Source organism: Phoxinus phoxinus (genome assembly GCF_949152265.1).
Source record: "Phoxinus phoxinus genome assembly, chromosome: 2".
In the NCBI taxonomy this organism is placed as follows: domain Eukaryota; kingdom Metazoa; phylum Chordata; class Actinopteri; order Cypriniformes; family Leuciscidae; genus Phoxinus; species Phoxinus phoxinus.
This window is the reverse complement of record NC_136877.1, coordinates 53,235,687-53,257,581: the sequence shown is the minus strand read 5'-3', so window position 1 is coordinate 53,257,581 and position 21,895 is coordinate 53,235,687. Positions and strand designations below refer to the sequence as shown.

The window sequence follows — 21,895 nt, the reverse complement described above, 5'->3', positions numbered from 1 at the left end:
GCTGCTCAGGACTTGATCATGCTTTGAGACAGAATACACGCGTGTTCAAGTCTTTCCAGCGTCTCAAAGTAATTTGGTTAAATAAGACACATGTTCATATGCAATTATCTCGTTTTAATCTGACTCCATTCATTAAAAAGGTTTAATGTGAAATAAGGTTATGTTTACACTTAAAATAGTTACAACATGTAATGAAATTATAATTTAAACCATTAATTGTGCCCAGCATAAATGTAAAATGTTACCTGAAAAAGAGAAAGAGAGAGAGAGAAAAAAAAGAGAGAAAGAGAGAGAGAGAGAGAAAAAAAAGAGAGAAAGAGAGAGAGAGAGAGAGAAAAAAAGAGAGAAAGAGAGAGAGAGAGAGAGAGAGAAAAAAAGAGAGAAAGAGAGAGAGAGAGAAAAAAGAGAGAAAGAGAGAGAGAGAGAAAAAAAAGAGAGAAAGAGAGAGAGAGAGAGAAAGAAAGAGAGAGAGAGAGAGAAAGAAAGAGAGAGAGAGAGAGATAGAGAGAGAGAGATAGAGAGAGAGAGAGAGAGAGAGCCAAAGGCAGAGAGCCTCTGTCTCAAAAGCAGGCCAGAATCCAAAAGAAAGAGAACGAACAACCGTTAAAATCTCCTTTTGTCATTTTCCCCCGACCATGTGACTAACACTCAGGTGTGAGATATTCAAAACTGACCAATCAGATGATCACAACTTCCCTATTGTCCAAAGCCTCTGGCCTACAGGCCCACATCACTCTCGGCACTGCTGTGCTGGAAATGTCTGAGTGAAAAGCAAATGTCTTTGTTCCTTTGAAATAATCTTGGATTATTTCCAACCTTACAGTGTGTGTCGTGAGATGTGTGTGAGCCGGGCGGCTCGGCAGATCTCGTTGCAGTCGTCTCCGTGCTGGTGTGTGAGGAAGTTGTTGATTCCCGTCTGCTGGAAGTTGCTGGATCTGGGCTTTCTGAGCGAGTGAATCTGAGGGTCGGTCAAGTACGTCAAACCCTTCCCGCTGGCCGTGATCCATCCTGAGGAGGAACGGGAACACTCGTAAACATGACGTCAGGCTCTACGAGAACATGATGCTGATTATTCTCCTCATATTCTCCACTGTTGCGGCTCCTCTCTTCCCAGTCTGTCAGTAACGCCCTGTTCACTTCCTGTCTCTGTGAAGCCCCTCCTCCTGAAAAGCACACTGTGCTCTGATTGGTCGGCTGGAGCAGTGTGTTGTGATTGGTCGAGTGCTTCGAGTGTGATTGGAAAACCATAACCGCCAGTTTAACACACTACTAACTAACTCAACCAGGCCCCGCCCCTTTATTCTGCGTATTAATTATTATAATGAGGAACATTGTGACGTGTTCCGGAAGAAACTCAAGACTACACTGCAGGTTTTTTGGAGGTTCACAAAAATGTGTTTCTTTAGGATTACCAAAATTAAGGTTTTTGGAGTTAAACATAAATACGTTTTTTGGGGGTTAACATAAATTATGTTTTTTGGGGTTAACTTAAATTAGTTTTTTGGGGGTTAACATAAGTGTTTTTGGGGTTCAGATAAATGAGTGTTTTTGGGGTTCAGATAAATGAGTGTTTTTGGGGTTCAGACAAATTTGTATTTTTAGGGTTAACATAAATAAGTTTTTGGGGGGGTTCAGATAAATGAGTGTTTTTGGGGGTTCCGGTAAATGAGTGTTTTTTGGGGTTCAGACATTTGTATTTTTAGGGTTAACATAAATAAGTTTTTGGGGGGGTTCAGATAAATGAGTGTTTTTGGGGTTCAGACAAATTAGTATTTTTAGGGCTAACACAAATAAGTGTTTTGGTGGTTCAGATAAATGAGTGTTTTTGGGGTTCAGATAAATTAGTATTTTTGGGGTTAACACAAATAAGTTTTTTGGGGGTTCAGATAAATGAGTGTTTTGGGGGTTCAGATAAATGAGTGTTTTTGGGGCTCAGGTAAATGAGTGTTTTTGGGGTTCAGACAAATTTGTATTTTTAGGGTTAACATAAATAAGTGTTTTGGGGGGTTCAGATAAATGAGTGTTTTTGGGGTTCAGACAAATTTGTATTTTTAGGGTTAACAAATAAGTTTTTTGGGGGGTTCAGATAAATGAGTGTTTTTGGGGTTCAGATAAATGAGTGTTTTTGGGGTTCAGATAAATTAGTGTTTTTGGGGTTCAGGTAAATTAGTATTTTTGGGGTTAACACAAATACGTTTTTTGGGGGTTTAGATAAATGAGTGTTTTTGGGGGTTCAGATAAATTAGTGTTTTTGGGGTTCAGGTAAATGAGTATTTTTAGGGTAAACATAAATAAGTTTTTTGGGGGGATCAGATAAATGAGTGTTTTTGGGGTTCAGATAAATTAGTGTTTTTGGGGTTCAGGTAAATTAGTATTTTTGGGGTTAACACAAATACGTTTTTTTGGGGTTCAGATAAATGAGTGTTTTTGGGGGTTCAGATAAATGAGTGTTTTTGGGGTTCAGGTAAATGAGTGTTTTTGGGGTTCAGGTAAATGAGTGTTTTTGGGGTTCAGATAAATGAGTGTTTTTGGGGTTCAGATAAATGAGTGTTTTTGGGGTTCAGATAAATTGGTGTTTTTGGGGTTCAGGTAAATTTGTATTTTTGGGGTTAACATAAATAAGTTTTTTGGGGGGGTTCAGATAAATGAGTGTTTTTGGGGTTCAGGTAAATTAGTATTTTTGGGGTTAAGTTTTTTGGGTGGTTCAGATAAATGAGTGTTTTTGGGGTTCAGGTAAATTAGTATTTTTGGGGTTCAGACAAATTAGTATTTTTAGGGTTAACACAAATAAGTTTTTTTGGTGGTTCAGATAAATGAGTGTTTTTGGGGTTCAGGTAAATTAGTATTTTTGGGGTTAACACAAATAAGTTTTTTGGGGGTTCAGATAAATTAGTGTTTTGGGGGTTCAGATAAATGAGTGTTTTTGGGGCTCAGGTAAATTAGTGTTTTTGGGGTTCAGACAAATTTGTATTTTTAGGGTTAACATAAATAAGTTTTTTGGGGGGTTCAGATAAATGAGTGTTTTTGGGGGGTTCAGATAAATGAGTGTTTTTGGGGTTCAGACAAATTTGTATTTTTAGGGTTAACATAAATAAGTTTTTTGGGGGGTTCAGATAAATGAGTGTTTTTGGGGTTCAGATAAATTAGTGTTTTTGGGGTTCAGATAAATTAGTGTTTTTGGGGTTCAGATAAATTAGTGTTTTTGGGGTTCAGGTAAATTAGTGTTTTTGGGGTTCAGATAAATGAGTGTTTTTGGGGTTCAGGTAAATGAGTGTTTTTGGGGTTCAGATAAATGAGTGTTTTTGGGGTTCAGATAAATGAGTGTTTTTGGGGTTCAGGTAAATGAGTTTTCAGGTAAATTAGTGTTTTTGGGGTTCAGGTAAATGAGTGTTTTGGGGGTTCAGGTAAATTAGTGTTTTTGGGGTTCAGGTAAATGAGTGTTTTTGGGGTTCAGGTAAATGAGTGTTTTTGGGGGTTCAGATAAATGAGTTTTTCTGGGGTTCCGATGTACCTTGCAGATCCACCACCACCTCCTGGCGCCGGGAGAACTCGTAGGTGAAATGACCGAAGGCGATGCCGTACTGGGTCGCGTCGCTCTCCGCTTTACCTCTTGCGTTGTTGGTGAGTTTTACAAACGTCCCAGACATGAACGGCTCTGCAGATAAACAGGTCAAGATCCGGTGCGCCTCCAGAACCTGAAACACACAAGCCTTCAGTTCTGCTTCAGCGCGTTCACAATCCTTCATGTGCTGTACACACAATAGAATAACAAAATCATATATGGTTTGTACAATATATGGTCCAAAAGCAGATCCCATCAGTCACTTTAACAGCCTCATAATAATAATAATTATTATTATTATTAATTTTATTTTAATATTATCATTTGCATTTTACAAGTTGAAAATCAATAAACAAATATATTACTAATCCAATAATACTATTAAACTATAAACAATAAGTATTTAATAATAATAATGATTATTATTAGTAATATTATTTTTATTTTATTTTATTATTATAATTTGGATTTTACAATTAAAATTCCTTAAATATATTAGTATTCCAATCATACTATTGCATGGTGAAATACAAACTGGTATTTAATATTAATAATAATAATAATTATTATTATTCCAAATATTTTATAGAAATGTAAAAATCAATAAACTTAAATATCACTACTCCAATAATAATATTGCACTGCAAAATACTAATACAAATAATTTAATAATAATAACTTACCTACTGATTTACCACCATAATTTATTACACATTCAGTCTAATGCATCAATCATGTTGGGTTTAAATACAAAATACGTGTTTTTATGGGTGTAAAAATACAGCCTCTCTGAATGTGCGATACATATCTGACCATTGTGATGAAATATTAATATCGTATTGATCTCACCAGCAGCACTTCAGAGGGGATGAAGAAGATCTGGGTGGTGATGTTATTATCATACAGGCGTTTATTAAACTCGGTGACGTAGTATTGTGCCGTCATCTGCCTCTCCACGTCGTCCAGGTGCGCGTGAAGACCTTTATTCTTCAGGTACTCCTTCCCTACATAACTGAGCAGGAAATATGAATATTAGCATTACATTACATTATATTACAGTCAGGCATGAGATCGACTGAGGACATTCTTTTCTCTCATTTAATATCACTATACAACAACAATACTACTACCACTACTACTAATAATAATAATAATGAAATTATTATTGTTATTATTAAAAATAATATTTATTGAATATAATTAAAAGTTTAAACAAATTCAACATAATCAAATACATTTCTTATAATACAAGAATATATAATATATTAACAGCAATATATGTATATATTTATTTAGTATAATACTATTGTACTGCAAAAGGAAAAATATATATATTATTATTAATCACAATAATATCATTAAGGTAATTGAGATAATTCAAGTATTGAAATAATAATATTGTACTGTAAAAACAAATATATAATTATTAATAATAATTATTATTATTGATGTTAATATTAATAAATTTATATTTTATATATACTTTTATTATTTTTTATTTAAAAATAATAATATTTCAATAATACTAATGTACTATAACAAATATTTAAATTAGCATTTATTAATAATAATATTTTATTTTACCGAACAGCACCACATGCATTTCCATAAAACCCTTTACTTTACTCTGGACTCTTTTCACAGACTGTCAAGATGTGCTTCCAGAGTTAACATTGTAAATCGTAAAAACGCTATTGGCACTTTGTGTTTTATTACCTTAACCCTGTAGTCAATAATTGTATCTCTTAAAACTCATCTTTCACACCAGAATTACATATTTAAAAGTTTTTTCCTTAAAAAAAAATGTCTTCATACCTTAAAATATCTTGAATGTAAACCGACACCCTTGCCTCATAGCCTATACGCAGTGCTATGAATATGCAAATGAGCCCCACCTCCCCTCAGTGTGTGTGTGTGTGTGTGTGTGTGTGTGTGTGTGTGTGTGTGTGTGTGACCTGCTGAGAAGCTGCTCCTGGTGCAGGTACTGAAGCTCAATGGCTTGTCTCTGTTTGCCTTTGACTCCCATCGGTTTCCCAATATAAACGCTGGTTTGGCAGCCCGTCCAGACGCCAGAGGCCTTCGAGTACTTCAGGACGATGGCATCTGCACAACACAAGACGACAGAAGACATAAAGGGACATTTCTGGCTTGTTTTCCAGTATAAATATCTAATTCTTCAACGAAGATACAATTAGATTCACACTCACACACACACACACGTTTATTTTGCTATACTTGTGAGGACATTCCATAGGCGTAATGGTTTTTATACTGTACAAACTGTATATTCTCTCCCCCTACACTAACCCCATCACACACACACACACACACACACACACACACACACGCACACACACAGTGTCCGGTGTCACCTACCGTAGGGCTTCCCCAGCTGCGTGCGGTCCAGGGGTTTCAGCGGGTTGATCACACACACACACACACACACACACACACACACACACACACACACACACACACACACACACACACACACATAACACACACACACACACACACACACACATAACACACACATAACACACACATAACACACACACACACGCTCACGCACACACACACACACACACACACACAGTGTCCGGTGTCACCTACCGTAGGGCTTCTCCAGCTGCGTGCGGTCCAGGGGTTTCAGTGGGGTGATCACACACACACACACACACACACATACACACACACACACACACATACACACACACACACACACACAGCGTCCAGTGTCACCTACCGTAGGGCTTCTCCAGCTGCGTGGGGTCCGGGGGTTTCAGTGGGGTGATCACACACACACACACATACACACACACACACATAACACACACACACATATAACACACACACACACACACACACACACACAGTGTCCGGTGTCACCTACCGTAGGGCTTCTCCAGCTGCGTGGGGTCCAGGGGTCTCAGCGGGGTGTTCGGGAGCCGCTTGACGAGGCAGCTGTCACAAACTCCAGCCAGGAGCGCTCGATAGTCGCGCCACGTCAGAACGCCACTTCCCATGATGCAGTTCCTGAAGCATCCGTTGCACAACGGCTCGTCGTCTCCGGTAGAGTCCGACAGATGCTCAAACCCCAGCTCCTCGAACGGGTCGCTCTCGGTGGTCGTTCCTGGGCCTTCCTGAATCTCCTGCGGGAACACTGTCTTCTTGTGCGTTAGTTCAAGGCGCTCTACATTAGCGCCGGGGCTCGCGGACAGTTTCTGCCAGGAGGAGTGCGATCCGAAGCTATCGCACAGGGAAAACGAGGAAGTGCTCCCACCAAACTTGGCACCTTTATTGATTTCGCTGCCGTCAGGGGAAGGATCTTCAAGGTCCTCCACGGTTTCTACGCCACTCTGGGATTGTCCCGATACGCGTTCCCATGAGGAGCCGCTGCTAAAGGAACTCGAAGACGTTCTCGTTTCCGGGTTCTTCCGAACGTCTCTCCGTTGGGTTCCTGATGTATTCATTAGGTTGTCCTCAACGTCTTCAGTTGTGACGGGCTCTAGCTTTGGTTGGGATTGAGTTTGGGATCCTCTGTTGTGTCTAAAGGTGTTGGGAACGCTTGGAGAGACGACATTTGCTTCTCGACTTCCATTGCTATGGTCATCAAGACCCTGAAAAGATCTGAATCTGCTTTGCTCCACATCATCATCTGTGGTTTCTACGGCGCTCTGGGATTGTCCTGATCCATGTTCCCATGAGGAGCCGCTGCTAAAGGAACTCGAAGACGTTCTTGCTTCCAGGTTCTTCCGAACGTCTCTCTGTTGGGTTCCTGATGTATTCGGTCCGTTGTCTTCAACATCTTCAGTTGTGACGGGCTCTAGCTTTGGTTGGGGTTGAGTTTGGGATCCTCTGTTGTGTCTAAAGGTGTTGGGAACGCTTGGAGAGACGACGTTTGCTTCTCGACTTCCATTGCTATGGTCATCCAGACCCTGATAAGATCTGAATCTGCTTTGCTCCACATCATCATCTGTGGTTTCTACGCCGCTCTGAGACGATCCTGATACGTGTTCCCACGAGGAACTCGAAGACGTTCTTGCTTCCAGGTTCTTCAGAAGGTCTCTCCGTTGGGTTCCTGATGTATTTGGTACGTTATCCTCAACACCTTCAGTTATGACGGGCTCCAGCTTTGGTTGGGATTGAGTTTGGGATCCTTTGTTGTGTCTAAAGTTGTCGGGAAAGCTTGGAGATACGACATTTGCTTCTTTACCTCCATCAAGAGCCTCAAAAGATCCAAAACTGCTTCGTTCATCACAACCCTGATCAACCATAACTAAAGATCCGCTACTAGATGGATTCTGTTTGGAGGAAAGCGGATTCGAATGATCGGCTGTTGGAAGAACTTCAGTGTCCGTCTGAAATGCTGTTATACATTGAGAATGAGTCGAACACGGATCGCCTTGAACACCTTTCTTGAACGCCTCACAAACCGACTTGTGGTGCTTCCCAAAAACATCCAACGATTTGGCAAAATCGCCGAGCGCGAATAAAACCGTGCCGAACTCCATTGAACGGTAGCTATCGGGGATAAAAGAGTGAGAGTCGGAATTACGGAAGGTTTTAACTTTCAACAAGGACGTAATCTGCTGTATCCGCGCCATGATCTCAGCACACAAAGAGGAATCCGCTCTAGCACAATACTTGACAAATAACGTCAAGGCTTCCCGACAGACGCTGGTCGCCGCGAGGACCGTCTCGGATTCGCCGCTAATCCAGCGGTGTGTCGTGGCTAAGCAATACGCGGCTTTGAGGAATGTGTGCAACTCCAGCTTGCTGGTGACGGCGTCTCCTGCAGTCTTTGTTAACAAGCCGATCTCAAAGGCCTCCTTGGCCAAAGTCAGGTACGTTCGCTGATCCTCCAAGGGGCATTTCTTGGAGAAACTGTAGGACAGTAAACAAATGCCCTGGGCGACCTGCAAAAGAGCATTGGGAGGGGGAAATTAAAACACATCTAGTGTTAACCCTCTGGGGTCTAAGGTGTTTTTGGGGTCCTTGAGATGTTCTGACATGCCCTGACATTTGTGCTTTTTTCAGTTGCTTATAAACATATTAATGGCAAATGTGTAATTACACTCTATTCAGCACAAACATGGCTACTATAATATGTGAGCAACATGTATGTACATGTTTGTATTTTTGAGAGAATAATGTTTGTGCATGGTTATTGAAAAAAACAAAAAATTTAAGTTTCTGAAATAAGACCACAAAACACATACTAAATATGTGTCCACAAGACTTTTGAGTAATGGATGTTGTCGTCTAGAGTTTTTGCTTCAAAATGATCTGAAAGTCATCCTGCCTAATCACTCACATAAAACAATACATTGATTTCAATTTTGTAAAACACTTTTTGTTTGGAAAGGCAATATGAGCAGGGTCGTGAATGATCCAACAGCATCATGAATAATGAGTGGTTCACACCTGAGAAGACAATGACCCGCATAATGAGCCTTTCATTCAGGTGTAAGAGCAGAGAATTGCCAGTTAAAGGGTTAGTTCACCCAAAAATGAAACTTCTGTCAGTAATTACTCTCCCTCAAGTTGTTCAACCCCGTAAGATTTTCCTTCATCTTCGGAACACAAATGAAGATATTTTTGATTAAATCTGAGAGCTGTCTCACTCATCTGAGTACAAAAAAGTGTTTGATAAACTTAAGGTTGAGCCGCTGTAGTCACTTGGACTATTTTAAACATCGTCTTTACTAACTTTCTGGGCCGGCAAGTTTCAATTACAACAGAAGCCTCTGGAGGAGTGAGACAGCGCTCAGATTTAATCACTAATATCTTCATTTGTGTTCCGAAGATGAAGGAAAGTCTCACAGGGGACAAACATGATGGAGAGTAATTACTGACAGAGTTTAAATTTTGGGGTGAACTAACCCTTTAATATTAAGAACGTAAAAGGCAAAAAAATTATTCTGCTGAAACTCACCACATTGGTCAGGACGTACAGAGACCCATACTGACTGAACACCACGGCCATCTTAGCGGCCCGCGCCGCGCACAGCAGACGATGGCGAGTCTCTCCCAGAAAGCTCTGGAAGAGAGAGAGAGAACACTCAGCGCACGCACAACCCGATTCAGGACGTCTCAGACTGTCTTACCAGGTCCGTGTGCGGCTTTTCCTGAAGCGCAGAGAAGTCTCTGTCGGTCATGGAGGTCAGTGTGTTGGCCAGGAGCCCGAGGGACGTTCCAATGCCCTGAAAACAACAACAACAGCCACTGATGCAGTCAACCGCAGGACTGGTGTTCACACACACACCTATGAGCAGAGAGATAGAGGATAGCAGTGTGTGTAGTGAAAGTGTGTCCAGACCTTTTTATCAGGTTGTGGAAGAGCGTAAAAGCCGACCAGAGACGCCCATATGAGTTCAGCAGCCTCGAGCCACAGACCTGCGATACACACACACACACATTACATTTACAGTAACACACACCTATTCATCCCTCTTATGATTACAACTGTCCTTCATTTTCACCATAACTTGATATGACTGTTCTCTTTATACTCTACCATTCACCGTTTTTAATGTGTCTGAAAGACATAAATATCAATATCTGCCAATAATATGTCTTAGTAAGATGATATTTAATGCTTAGTTGTGTGATCTCTAGTTTTCAAACATATGCAACACAATGATGATCGAGAGATGAACAAATAAACCTTCCCCAAAAGCCTGATGATCATACTTGATACTCGTGATATTTATAATAAATGATGTATGATAATCAATGAACCTGCTGAAATATTACTAACAATATCAAAGTTATTGTTGTGTTTGATTGATAAATCAGAGCAGATTTGACACAGAGAGACTCGTGGAGCTCGAGCTGGAGGACGCTTGTACAGTTACACTAACAGACACTGTGAACTCTCGATCACACACAGAAGCGCTGCAGGAGAGTGATCATGTGTTCCTCACCGAGGGTCTGAAGAACTTGTCCTCGCACCTGAAGACTGACGGCCTGAACCAGCGTCCGGTCACTGGCCTTCTGATACGTCCAGCAGCCTGAAGAAGAGTAAAGCCTTCAGACACAACACAGCAGAGATGGACAGATCAGCTGAAGAAGAGGAGTGAACGGTACCTGTCGAAGCTTCATTATTGATCAGACTGCTGAGAATAAACTCGGCCTTCTGCAGTTTCCCTGCGGCGACACAAAACCAGACTCTCTGTTAAAGCTCAATCCAGCGAACAGGGAACGTTCTCTCAACGTTATGAGCAAACGTTGCTTCACTGTTAAAGGAGTAGTTCACTTTCAAATAAACATTTCCTGATTATTTACTCTCTCGTCGTTCTTTCTTCAGTGGAAAAGAAATGCAGGTTTGTGAGGAACACACTCCAGGATGTTCTCCATATAGTGACTTCAATGGTCCAGCGGGTCGAAGGTCCAGATGGGAGTTTCAGTGCAGCTTCAAAGTCTCGATCCCAGCCGAGAACTAAGAGTCTCATCTAGACAAACGATTGGTCATTTTCTAAAAAAACACACAAAATGCCCGTCTTGCACTATCTCTGAGATGCACCACACATTACGTCATCACACTGGAAAGGTCACGTTTGGACCTTTAAACCGTTGGTTGCCATTGAAGTCCATTATATTAATAAAAATGAAGAAAGACAAGGGAATTTTAAATTACATTTGTGCATTTGGCAGACGCTTTAATCCAAAGCGACTTACATTGCATTTCAAGGTACACATTTACATTCTTATCAGTTCTTGCTTTCCCTGGGATTGAGCTATAGATATATACACTAGACGTCGCCTTGGGGTTCTAAGCATGCGTCAAAACCGCCGCCATCTTGGAACAGGGGTCTTGTCATAGGAAGTAGCTAGGCAACACTGATATCTCCGCCTGCACTTGGAATTCATGGATGATGCCGGACTTTTGTGCTGCGTATGCATGGTCACACGAACGAAATCTGAACAAGGAAGAATATTATTAAAACAAATTTTTTACATTTTCTCTGGACTCAATGATAATGTCTGACCGTTGGAACGAACCAAAAAAAACTAGAAAATCGCATTCATGAAGATTTATTGTGATTTTATTTCCGTTAGACCTTTGCCTACATTGACACTGATGCATTAAAGAGGCGGGGCTCCCCTGTTCCATGATGGCGGCTCTAATGACGCATTCGTTCCAATGAACTGCCGTAGCCAAGGCGACATCTAGAGTATATTTCCCTGGGATTGAGCTACAGGAAAGCCACATCTTGGACAACATGGGGGTGAGTAAACTATCAGGAATTTCTTATTTGAAAGTGAACTACTCCTTTAATGTTCTCAAAAACATTATACAGCGTTCCCAGACAGCAACATAGTGTCGGCCCAGATCCGGCCCACATCTGGACCGGGTGAAATCCACATGTACCGGATCTGGGCCGACACTTACTTTTGAAAGACAATAACTTTATATACGGTGCACTTTCAGATTTAAAACTTTGCAGGATGTTTTCATTCACTTAGAGATATGTCACACACTACATGAAAGGTCATTTTCAAAAATCCATAATAGGGGCCCTTTAAAGGGAAGGTTAACAGAACGACACATGTTAGTTCTCTGGGAATACACACACACACACACACACACACACACACACACACACACACACACACACACACACACACACACACAGACAAACACACACACACACACACACACACACACTGCATGAATGGAGACGAGCTCACCGGTGTTCAGATAGACCCGAGCCTGTCTGATGATGACCTGGGGGGCGATGGGAACGTCCGGGTAACGTTTGTGCAACGCTTTAGCAATCTTCAGCAGGACATGTGATCCGTCCATCCAATACAGAAGCCGGTCGAGCAGAAACACGGCGGCGACGGCCAACCGCGGCTCGCCAGATGTGATGCTGTCTCTGAGGAACACCTGGAATCAGATCACGCATTACTCCCCGGACAGCGGCGTTTCCACCGCAGGGTCTGAATGAAGTTTCAAAATGAAATGTTTCCCCCTCCGAAAGTCTCTGAGGTGGTCCTTTTTCAAAGTTCAGGAACTTTCAGGGGCGGGACTTGTGCGCGGGACATGCTGATTGGTCGAGTTCATGCTGCATTTTGATTGGTTGACTCCACGCAGCATTTTATTTTAACCACCTTCTGTTGTGGTGTGTGCAGTGACAGTTGTTTGCTATTTGAATCAACAATAAAGTAAAAAATAAACGACAGATGGACCGACGATCAGGCTTTATTAAAGGGTTAGTTCACCCAAACATGAAACTTCTGTCAGTAATTACTCTCCCTCATGTTGTTACAACCCCGTAACACTTTCCTTCATCTTCGAAACACAGATTAAAGCAACACTAAGGAAGATTGTTTACCTTAAAATAATGTTTCCAAACTCGTATCAGCGGTTCATCAAGTCGTAACGGTGAACGGCACTTCTGCCTCCGCTTTGTGGCCCTATATCGGCTATAACCACACACTGTAAGATTGCCAGATCTCGGGTCGCGTTTCTGTAGTTCTAATGAGACATAAGAAAACTGAAAATTTGGCTTGCTTTACGCCAAGCGTTACAATAGTCATTATTTAGTCTTTCTTCGTTTCTGATGTCGCAATACATCATACTTTCATAAAATCATTCATCATACTCTACCTTGTATTTCGTTCATCCCAGAGCCGGCGCTGGATGAACAGCGAGCGTGCGTGTGACGGTACGCTTAATTATTTATGAAGCGGTAATGGATAATTCCGCTTCCAACCTGTAGGGCGACCGCGGAGGAAAAGTTCCTTGGTGTTGCTTTAATGAATATTTGATCTGAGCGCGGTCTCACTCCTCCATAGGCTTCTGTTGTAATTAAAACTTGCCGGCCCAGAAAGTTAGTAAAAACATTGTTAAAATAGTCCGAGTGACTACAGCGGCTCAACCTTCAGTTTATCAAGCGACGAGGATACTTTTTTATTTCAAATTTCTTTATTCGTCTTCTGCTTGGAACAGCAAGTCAACAGATGATAACACTGATTTTGAGAATACTTTTGTGCGGAAAAAAACAACAACAAGAAGAAGCGTTTCTGGGTTGTACGTCAGAACGTAGGCTCACTTGGAAAATGGGTGTGGCCAAACTTTCTGACGTACAACCCAGAAGCGCTTCTTTTTCTGAGTTTTTTTTTTGTGCACAAAAAGTATTCTCGTCGCTTGATAAACTTGGAGTTAAATGTTGGTATGTTTTATCTTACCTGAAGTGCATCCAAGATGTCGGTGTCTTTGTCTCAATTTTTATATTTTTAGGTCAAACCGTTCTTGTCTGTCAGTCATATAATGCAGGTCTATAGGCACTGTCTCCAAAAGCATGCAGAGAAAAGTCCACATTACACAATTCCCCGTCGTAAGTGCACATTGATGGCCTAAGACACGAAACAAGCGGTTTGTGTGATAAAACCAACAGTATTTATATCGTTTTTATCTCTTTTACACAACCACGTCCAAGTGATCTGTTTACTTAGTCTGCGCACGCGCCGTACAGCGCCGGAAGTGATCTCCCGGATGAGTTCGCGCGAGCTTACGTAAATGTATTTTTTTACATCGGTTTAAACATCCCGGATAAGCGCACACTAGTACCATTTCTATTAGCCGTCCTACAATCTCTGTTCTGTGCATAGGCTCTGGTGTAAACAGTGAGTGACGTACACGCGCGAGAGAGATCACTTCCGGAGCTCTACACAAGCGACGTAAACAGATCAGATGGACGTGGTTGTGTAAAAGAGATAAAAACGATATAAATACTGTTCGTTTTATCACACAAACCGCTTGTTTCGTGTCTTAGGCCATCAATGTGCACTTACGACGGGGAATTGTGTAATGTGGACTTTTCTCTGCATGCTTTTGGAGACAGTGCCTATAGACCTGCATTATATGACTGACAGACAAGAACGGTTTGACCTAAAAATATCAAAAGTGAAACTACTGTGGAGACAAAGACACCGACATCTTGGATGCACTTCAGGTAAGATAAAACATACCAACATTTCATTTCAAAGTGAACTATCCCTTTAAGGTCGGTGGAAAGTGTCTGGCACCACAGCAGGATTCAGATCCCGGATTGAGCCGCGTTATGGGCCTTTCACACAGGACGCGGTATGCGCGGCGCTTACCGCTGGGTTCAGCGTTGCCCTTCAGATTGAATCGCGATTTGCGCTGCAGCAAACAGCAGCCGTGTAAATATAATATTATTAATAATTGAAATGCTGACACACACAGTACTAGCCGTTCATCCATTTTGATTTCCGTGCATACGATGTCTTAATATAATTTACTTTCATCCATTTTGATTTCCGTGCTTGTTTGGATCCCCCGATTCTATTGGCCGCGCTGGTAATCGTCACAGAGCGCAGCGGCAAAAGTTGAACTATTTTGAACTTTGACCGCGGCGTGCGCGTGAGCACGCCAATGATGCGCACCGCTGCGCTTGCGCTTAGCTCGACGCAGAAACAAAACGTCCTTGCGCGGCACAAGCCATTGAAATGAATGGGTGCGAATTGAATGCATACCGCGTCCTGTGTGAAAGGCCCATTACACAGCCAGCGGTGCGACCAGTGTTTACTCAGAATACAGCGGTTCACCGTAGAAGAGTGTAAGCATTCAGGAACCATTTTTGATACAACCAACCCTAAAGTTTCAGCAAAACACACTCACAGAGGTTATTCTTGTGGGAATGATAAAGTGGTGTGGTTAGCTTATGAGTGACAGCGGCGTAGTGTCGGCCCAGAGCCGCGTTGAGTCCACGTGTACCGGGAGTGGGCCGGATCTGGGCCGACACTACGCCGCTGTCCGGGTCCATTATTATGATCAACACATCCGTCATTACCAGTAACTGCGTCAGATGCTTCCCGACGAGGTCCGACGAGTTCATCTTGTCCTCGGACGTCACGGACTGTTTGTACTGCCATTTCTCCTCCACGAACGGCCACTTCCCGTCCGCCGCCTCCTGTAGCAGCGCGTGCAGCTCATCGGGAAACGGCCCTGAGGGTCAAAGGTCAAGCCTTACTTCATAGGAATATGCCTTTCCTGGGCAGGGTTTCCCAAAAGCATCGTAAGCTTAAGTTGATCGTAGAACAATTGCCATCAATGGTCTCTACGATCAACTTAGGCTTACGATGCTTTTGGGAAACCCAGCCCTGGCTCTGTTTTGTTAAAGTGCGTCAGGAGTGAGCTGGTAATTCACAACGAAGACTAGCCTTTTTAAAATCATTAATTATTCTGCTCTTTGTTCATGCATTGATGTTACATTTGTAGTAATTTTGCACTTTGACAGTCAGTTTGAGAGTATATATATTTGAGCATTGGGTCTCAGTCATGAAACACGAGCAGAACGAATGTTTGTGTAAATCGTGTGTAAAGGCAAGGCAAGGCAAGGCAAGTTTATTTATATAGCACATTTCATACACAGTGGTAATTCAAAGTGCTTTACATAGAAGAAATAAAAATAAAAATAATTACATAGATAATAAAAGAAATAAGAATAATTAAAACAGTTTAGAAAATAAAATACGGTGCAAACAGTCGGACGAACAGTGGCACAGTGCTCATTCAGTAAATGCAAAGCTAAGCAGTGGTAATTCAAAGTGCTTTACATAGAAGAAATTAAAATAATCAAAGGAAATAAGAATAATTAAAACCGTGTCTGAGATGGAAGTGATTGAGCAGGTTTGCGGTGCCACTGGACCTAATCCAGGGACGTCCTCTGCTGGGGTGGTGTACCACACCAGTATTGCCCCACTGGGCCCCCACAGAGCACGTTTCACTTTTGCTGTTTTAAACAAACAGCGAACCTCTATACTCTCCATAGTATAGATAATCTTCACTCGCCTCGTCGGAGTGAAGCTCTCCCGTTCCCCTTCAAAATCTCTTCCAATCAGACAGCCCTAAAAATTAATAAAATCTTCCTGAATCAGTTTGGAAAAAAAAAAAAAAAAAAAAAAAAAATACAGTGCAAACAGTCGGACGTATTTTATATCGACCGGTAGCTATTATAGATCTTTCTTTTAAAAGGATCTTCTTACTTACATGCATCAACTTTCTTTTCTCTTTCAATCTTCTTACCATCTATCAACTTTCTATTCTCTTTCAATCTTCTTACGACTAGCCATCTATCAACTTCCTTTTCTCTTTCAATCTTCTTACGACTTCCCTGTATCAACTTTCTATTCTCTTTCAATCTTCTTTCAATCTTCTTATGACTTACCATTTATCAACTTCCTTTTCTCTTTCAATCTTCTTACTTACCATCTATCAACTTTCTATTCTCTTTCAATCTTCTTACGACTTCCCTGTATCAACTTTCTTTTCTCTTTCATTTACTTGCACATTCTTTTCACTTTCCTTAGCCCAGCATTCACATTCTTAGCTCTTTCTCAGACTAAAACTTTAATATCGAACAGTGGCACAATGCTCATTCAGTAAATGCAAAGCTAAAAAAATAAAATAAAATACAGTGCAAACAGTCGGACGAACAGCGGCACAGTGCTCATTCAGTAAATGCAATGTTAAACAGAAGTGTTTTGAGTCTGGATTTGAAAGTGGCTACTGTAGGAGCACACCTGAAAAAGTGGTTCTGGCGTAAATTTTCGGATTCATTAAAATGTTCGTATTTTCCAAATGTTAGTTGGTATGAAAGAAATCTGCACCTGCTCCCAGCCACGCGTAAATATGCGTTTAACATCCGCACGTTTGCTCATTAATAAGGCTGCATTTTAATTCTCCTTAATCAAGTACATATTTACATAGCATTTTGAAAAAATATGATATATAGTAATTACATTCGGTTTTTCTTATTACTTTTATTATGAGAGCCAGTGATAGCATCTGCAAACGGAACACTTTAATCACATAATGAATTTTAATTTAAAAAATATTTTTTCGAAGTGAACTAGTTCGTTTTTCTTGCAGTCGAGCTTCATGTCGAACCATTTTCTTTTCACTTCTGGGACTGTTCGATTAACAGATGAAACTCCAGTAACTGCGTCTGTAATATCTGCCAACCTTCTTTTCTTTAGGACCGGATACGCCACTATGTACGCTTGGAAATAAAATGTGGCGTTTTGAATGAACTTCTGATAATAAAACTTCAATTTCTGCATCTGAGAAATTGTTCTTTTTCATTCGCTTTTGAGAAGACATGTTGAAATCCTTCGTTTGGTGTCATAATATGATGCCCATTGAGGGCAATTGAGGCAATTGGTAATTGAGAATGAGCGTGCACGCGCGTCCCATTTACGACTGATTATAATTCAATAACACACACACACACACACACACACACACATTTCACTATCACATCTGACGTTTACGAAGTATTTGTGAATCAGGAGAAGAGTTTTCGGGAAGGTCTCTTTACGCGCAGATCACTCACATATTTACTCGTATGTTTACGAATGTTTCATGAATGAGACCCAATGTGTGTAGCCTACCGTATTTTTGGATAGTTTACAAAATAAAACAACTATTTCACCAATTTCACAATTGTGTTGCATTACGTTCCCAGATCCGGTACACATGGATTCCACACGGCCCGGATGAGGACCGGATCTGGGCCGACATTGTCGGCTGTTTTAAACCCCAAATCAAAACATTCTTCATTTACAGTACTTTGTAATATACGTCACTTAAAAAAAAAAAAAGGAGCTTTAATGTTGCTAGCTACTTTTTCATAGTATGCCTAGAAGGGTAGTTTGACTAGTTTAACTACTTTACCTTATGAGTAGTCAAACTACGGTAAAAACACTGTAAAATAGTGATGGCAATTTCAAAACACAGCTTCATAAAGCTTTGAAACCTTTACAAATCTTTTGTTTAGAATCAGTGGTTCAGAGTGTGTATCAAACTGCCAGGGTCACGTGATCTCAGTGACCATTACGTCATAACTGTTTCATTGGTTCACCGCTGGGGGCGATCCTGAGGAGCCTGAGAACCAATGAACAAGTGTCTGTGGATTTTATCTGAAGTATTATACATCTGTAGACGTTTTAATTAGACATTAGTATAATTCAAATAAATAATGGTAGTTAATAGCATAGATATACATAATAAAGCCTTTATTATGTATGTTAATAGTCTCTTAAGGGCCTGTTTAGCTGAGCCATTCATACACAAAAAACTCTGACAATTGATAAAAGAACATATAGACACTTGATTATCTTATTAGCGTCATTACCGCGGGGGTGCGGGAGCGTCACGGTGTCGGTGTCTCCCTGCGGTCCGGTGACTGCGCGCCTCAGACACTCCTGGAGCAGCAGCGACACCTCCTGGCCACTCATGCTGTTACACCGGGACCACACGTCAGTCTAATACAGCGACAATAGAGCATCACAGTCCCGCCCACAGCCGGTGCCGGAAGTAAAAATTCAATACAATTTCTCCATAGACATTTGGGGTATAAGCCATAAAAACGTAACCATACATGGTAGACTTAAAACCAGCAACGGCTGTACTAAGCGATTGTATATGCTCATATAAACGCCAAAAGTTCATGGGGCACTAACCTTGTTTTGAGATAAATGCCTTTTATTCGCGATGTCTTGGATAAGTACTTCATTACCCACAATCCTAAACAATCCCACAATCCCACAGTGATGCATCTGATTGGTGGAAATCGTGTAAACCCCGCGAAGGTCCGTGGAAAAAACAGAGCGTTGCCATGGAAGCAGGATTCTAACAGAAGAGACGGAACGGACTGTTTTCTTTAGCGGAAGCCATATAAATAGTTTTTAAATCAATACATTCCTTTTTTAATTAATATTTTGTGTCAAATTATTGATTTATTTGGTAGGTAGCCATGTAATAAGCGGGATAATGTATAGCGAGTTGGTTGTTATAGCGAATACAGGCTGATTCAAGACCCCTCCGCTTCGCGTCGGGCTCATAACGTTAATTAACGTTAACGTTAGCCTTTCGGGAGTTGTATTCGCTATAACCGCCTCGCTTTACATTATCCCTTACTTATCGTTCACTTTAGATAGGCTACTGTAGCCTTCATATGGTATGAGTCATATCAAGCATTTTATGATGCCGCTGTCAAAACAATATTTAACCTAGGCATAACGTTACCTCTTCATGCATTTACTGAACATTTGTATAATAATTCATGGCAAGTTAATAAACTGAATATGATGGTCCAAGAGCAGACCATGCATCAGACCGGTGGCGTTGTGCACTTTCTGGTTTGCTGACCATCACTTTTTAATTTACACTCGTTGTGGATATTAAGAAAATACATTAAATGTTATTACAATTAAGAATGAACTATAACTTCATGAAAATGAGCATGGACCTCACAACCTATCCTGTCAGCAGAGTGTCCTGTGTCATAAAGGGGTTTGAAATAAACACACAAACTACACACTGACTGAACACACATGTGTTGACGACTGAGACTGAGCGGTGATTTGCAGTCAGGTACAAAGCACTGCACCATGTTGCTAACGTTATCGTTAACCGCTTTCACACACGCACACAATATAAAATACACGATGATAAATATAAAATTCAATACACAATACCTATATAAAACACTATTATTTGTATTTACACGATTACTATTGAAATAACTGCTATTAACTACACATTCACTATATAAAATTCACTCAAAAGGCTCTTTCGCGGTTTGCTTCAGTCGACTTCAGTGAGGCGCGGTGGGTTATGGGACGAGTAGTTCCTTCGCTCGGAAATGAAAATATGTACACAGTCTTGTACCTTTGCCTTTTTTTGGATTTTCTCTTCGTTTTTTCACTCGAAATGATATTTTGTATGCTTGTGAGTTCAGCCGTAGCTGGTTATGCTCAGACATGCTCTAAAACTCTTTAGATACAGATTTTTCCAAAAGTCAATGGGAGAAATGAATGGGAAATTTACTTCCGGCACCAGAGCTCTCTCGGGCTGTGGGCGGGACTGTGATGCTCTATATCTCACAATCTAGACTCTCTAGACCATTTCTGCCACTTAAGAAAAACATAATCATGCGTTGGTAAATCTTAATGACGACATAAAATATCACAATTATGACATAAAAAAGTCACAATTGTAACATACTAAGCCATATACGTTTAAAAATTCGGAATTATGAGAGAAACAAAATAATAGTGTTATAATTGTCATAAAAGTTATTGATCATAATCTCGACTAGTTCACTTTTAAGTTATATTTTAGACTTTTTAATCTCATAATTAATACTTTTTAATTCACAATTTCTACTGTCATAATTTATGTATTTTTCTTATGCGGTGGAAATTGACTTTTTTTAGGCTTTTTTCTTAGGCTTTCATGTATTTTACAGTCTAATGTAATCAAATATAAATCTCTGTTTCATGTTTCAAACGTATTACTTTTAAGCCCGTTTAAACTTCAAAAAACACGTTCCACGACCTTACATTACAAATAACGTGGAAACGGATAATTTTTCAACAAAAAGGAACGGGTATTAAAGTACTTAAAGCAACAATGAATGCAAAAGTGTTTACCTTCAACAACCCCGACCGGTTCAGTGAAACACACACGGGAACTTCCGGGAACTTCCTCGTCCAGAAGTCCTCGCCGATAGAGTTAACATTACACTTGCGTATTTAAGTGTACCATGTAATATTCGTTGTTTGTAAATCTTGTTTATTTGTTTATGTTAAGAAGTTAACAATGTAACATTTCAACATTGGACCCGTTTCATGTTCCTGTAGTTTCCGTGTGACGTTGCCAGCGTCTCAGCCAATCACAGCTCGCACTGGCGACACAATACTGGACGCAAACAACGCGGATCTAAAGCAACATATAAGAGATTAATATGAATAACGTTACAGATTAATATACATTTAAGATACAAAAACTATAAATACACATACATAGCGATACACAATGTCGATGAGCAGAATAATATGTGTAATGTTCTGACCGATCAACAGGTGGCTCCGTGGCGCAATGGATAGCGCATTGGACTTCTAGGCGAATCTAGCGAAGAGATTCAAAGGTTGTGGGTTCGAGTCCCACCGGAGTCGCACTTTTTAAAAATGATTTATTTATTATAATATAATAATACTGTAATAACGCATCTACACACTAGTACACTTATGATATTTAAATATAATAAAGCTTGGTTAATATTTGACACTAGCTCAAATAACTCTGAACATCTGTGAATCGTGCAAATAACTGCTTTGCTGTTTCTGCTTAAAACAATATAAAATAATAATATAAAATAAGTTTAAAAATGAAATAAGCTAAAATGAAATAATTTTTAAAATAAGTTCAAAATAAGCTTAAAACATTAAAAAATAAAAAGCTAAAAATTAAATAAAGAAAATATGCATAAAATAAAATTAAAAATCCCA

General features: G+C 40.4%; 2 protein-coding genes across 7 annotated transcripts in view; one reads left to right on the top strand and one right to left on the bottom strand.

Moving 5' to 3' along the window:
• The window catches only part of LOC306993517 (putative C-type lectin domain family 20 member A), a 431,197-nt gene that overhangs the window by 372,386 nt on the left and 36,916 nt on the right, over positions 1 to 21,895 (top strand). The window lies entirely within an intron of this gene.
• alpk1 (alpha-kinase 1) lies at positions 96 to 21,256 on the bottom strand. Of its 5 annotated transcripts, XM_079603278.1 has the most exons (15): positions 21,038 to 21,150; positions 19,064 to 19,232; positions 18,736 to 18,865; positions 15,391 to 15,545; positions 12,260 to 12,458; positions 10,655 to 10,714; positions 10,492 to 10,578; positions 9,885 to 9,961; positions 9,673 to 9,768; positions 9,501 to 9,605; positions 6,456 to 8,481; positions 5,518 to 5,665; positions 4,412 to 4,574; positions 3,512 to 3,695; positions 96 to 1,008 (listed from the first exon to the last, which is right to left on the bottom strand). In XM_079603278.1, the coding sequence occupies exons 2-15, from the start codon at positions 19,157 to 19,159 to the stop codon at positions 818 to 820; spliced, it is 3,717 nt and encodes a 1,238-aa protein (XP_079459404.1). In that variant the 5' UTR covers positions 19,160 to 19,232; positions 21,038 to 21,150; the 3' UTR covers positions 96 to 817. The 5 variants fall into 5 exon arrangements, with proteins under 5 accessions (XP_079459404.1, XP_079459406.1, XP_079459405.1 ...); XM_079603280.1 differs by lacking the exon at positions 19,064 to 19,232 and having other exon boundaries at positions 21,038 to 21,256; XM_079603279.1 differs by lacking the exon at positions 19,064 to 19,232 and having other exon boundaries at positions 18,736 to 18,839; positions 21,038 to 21,173.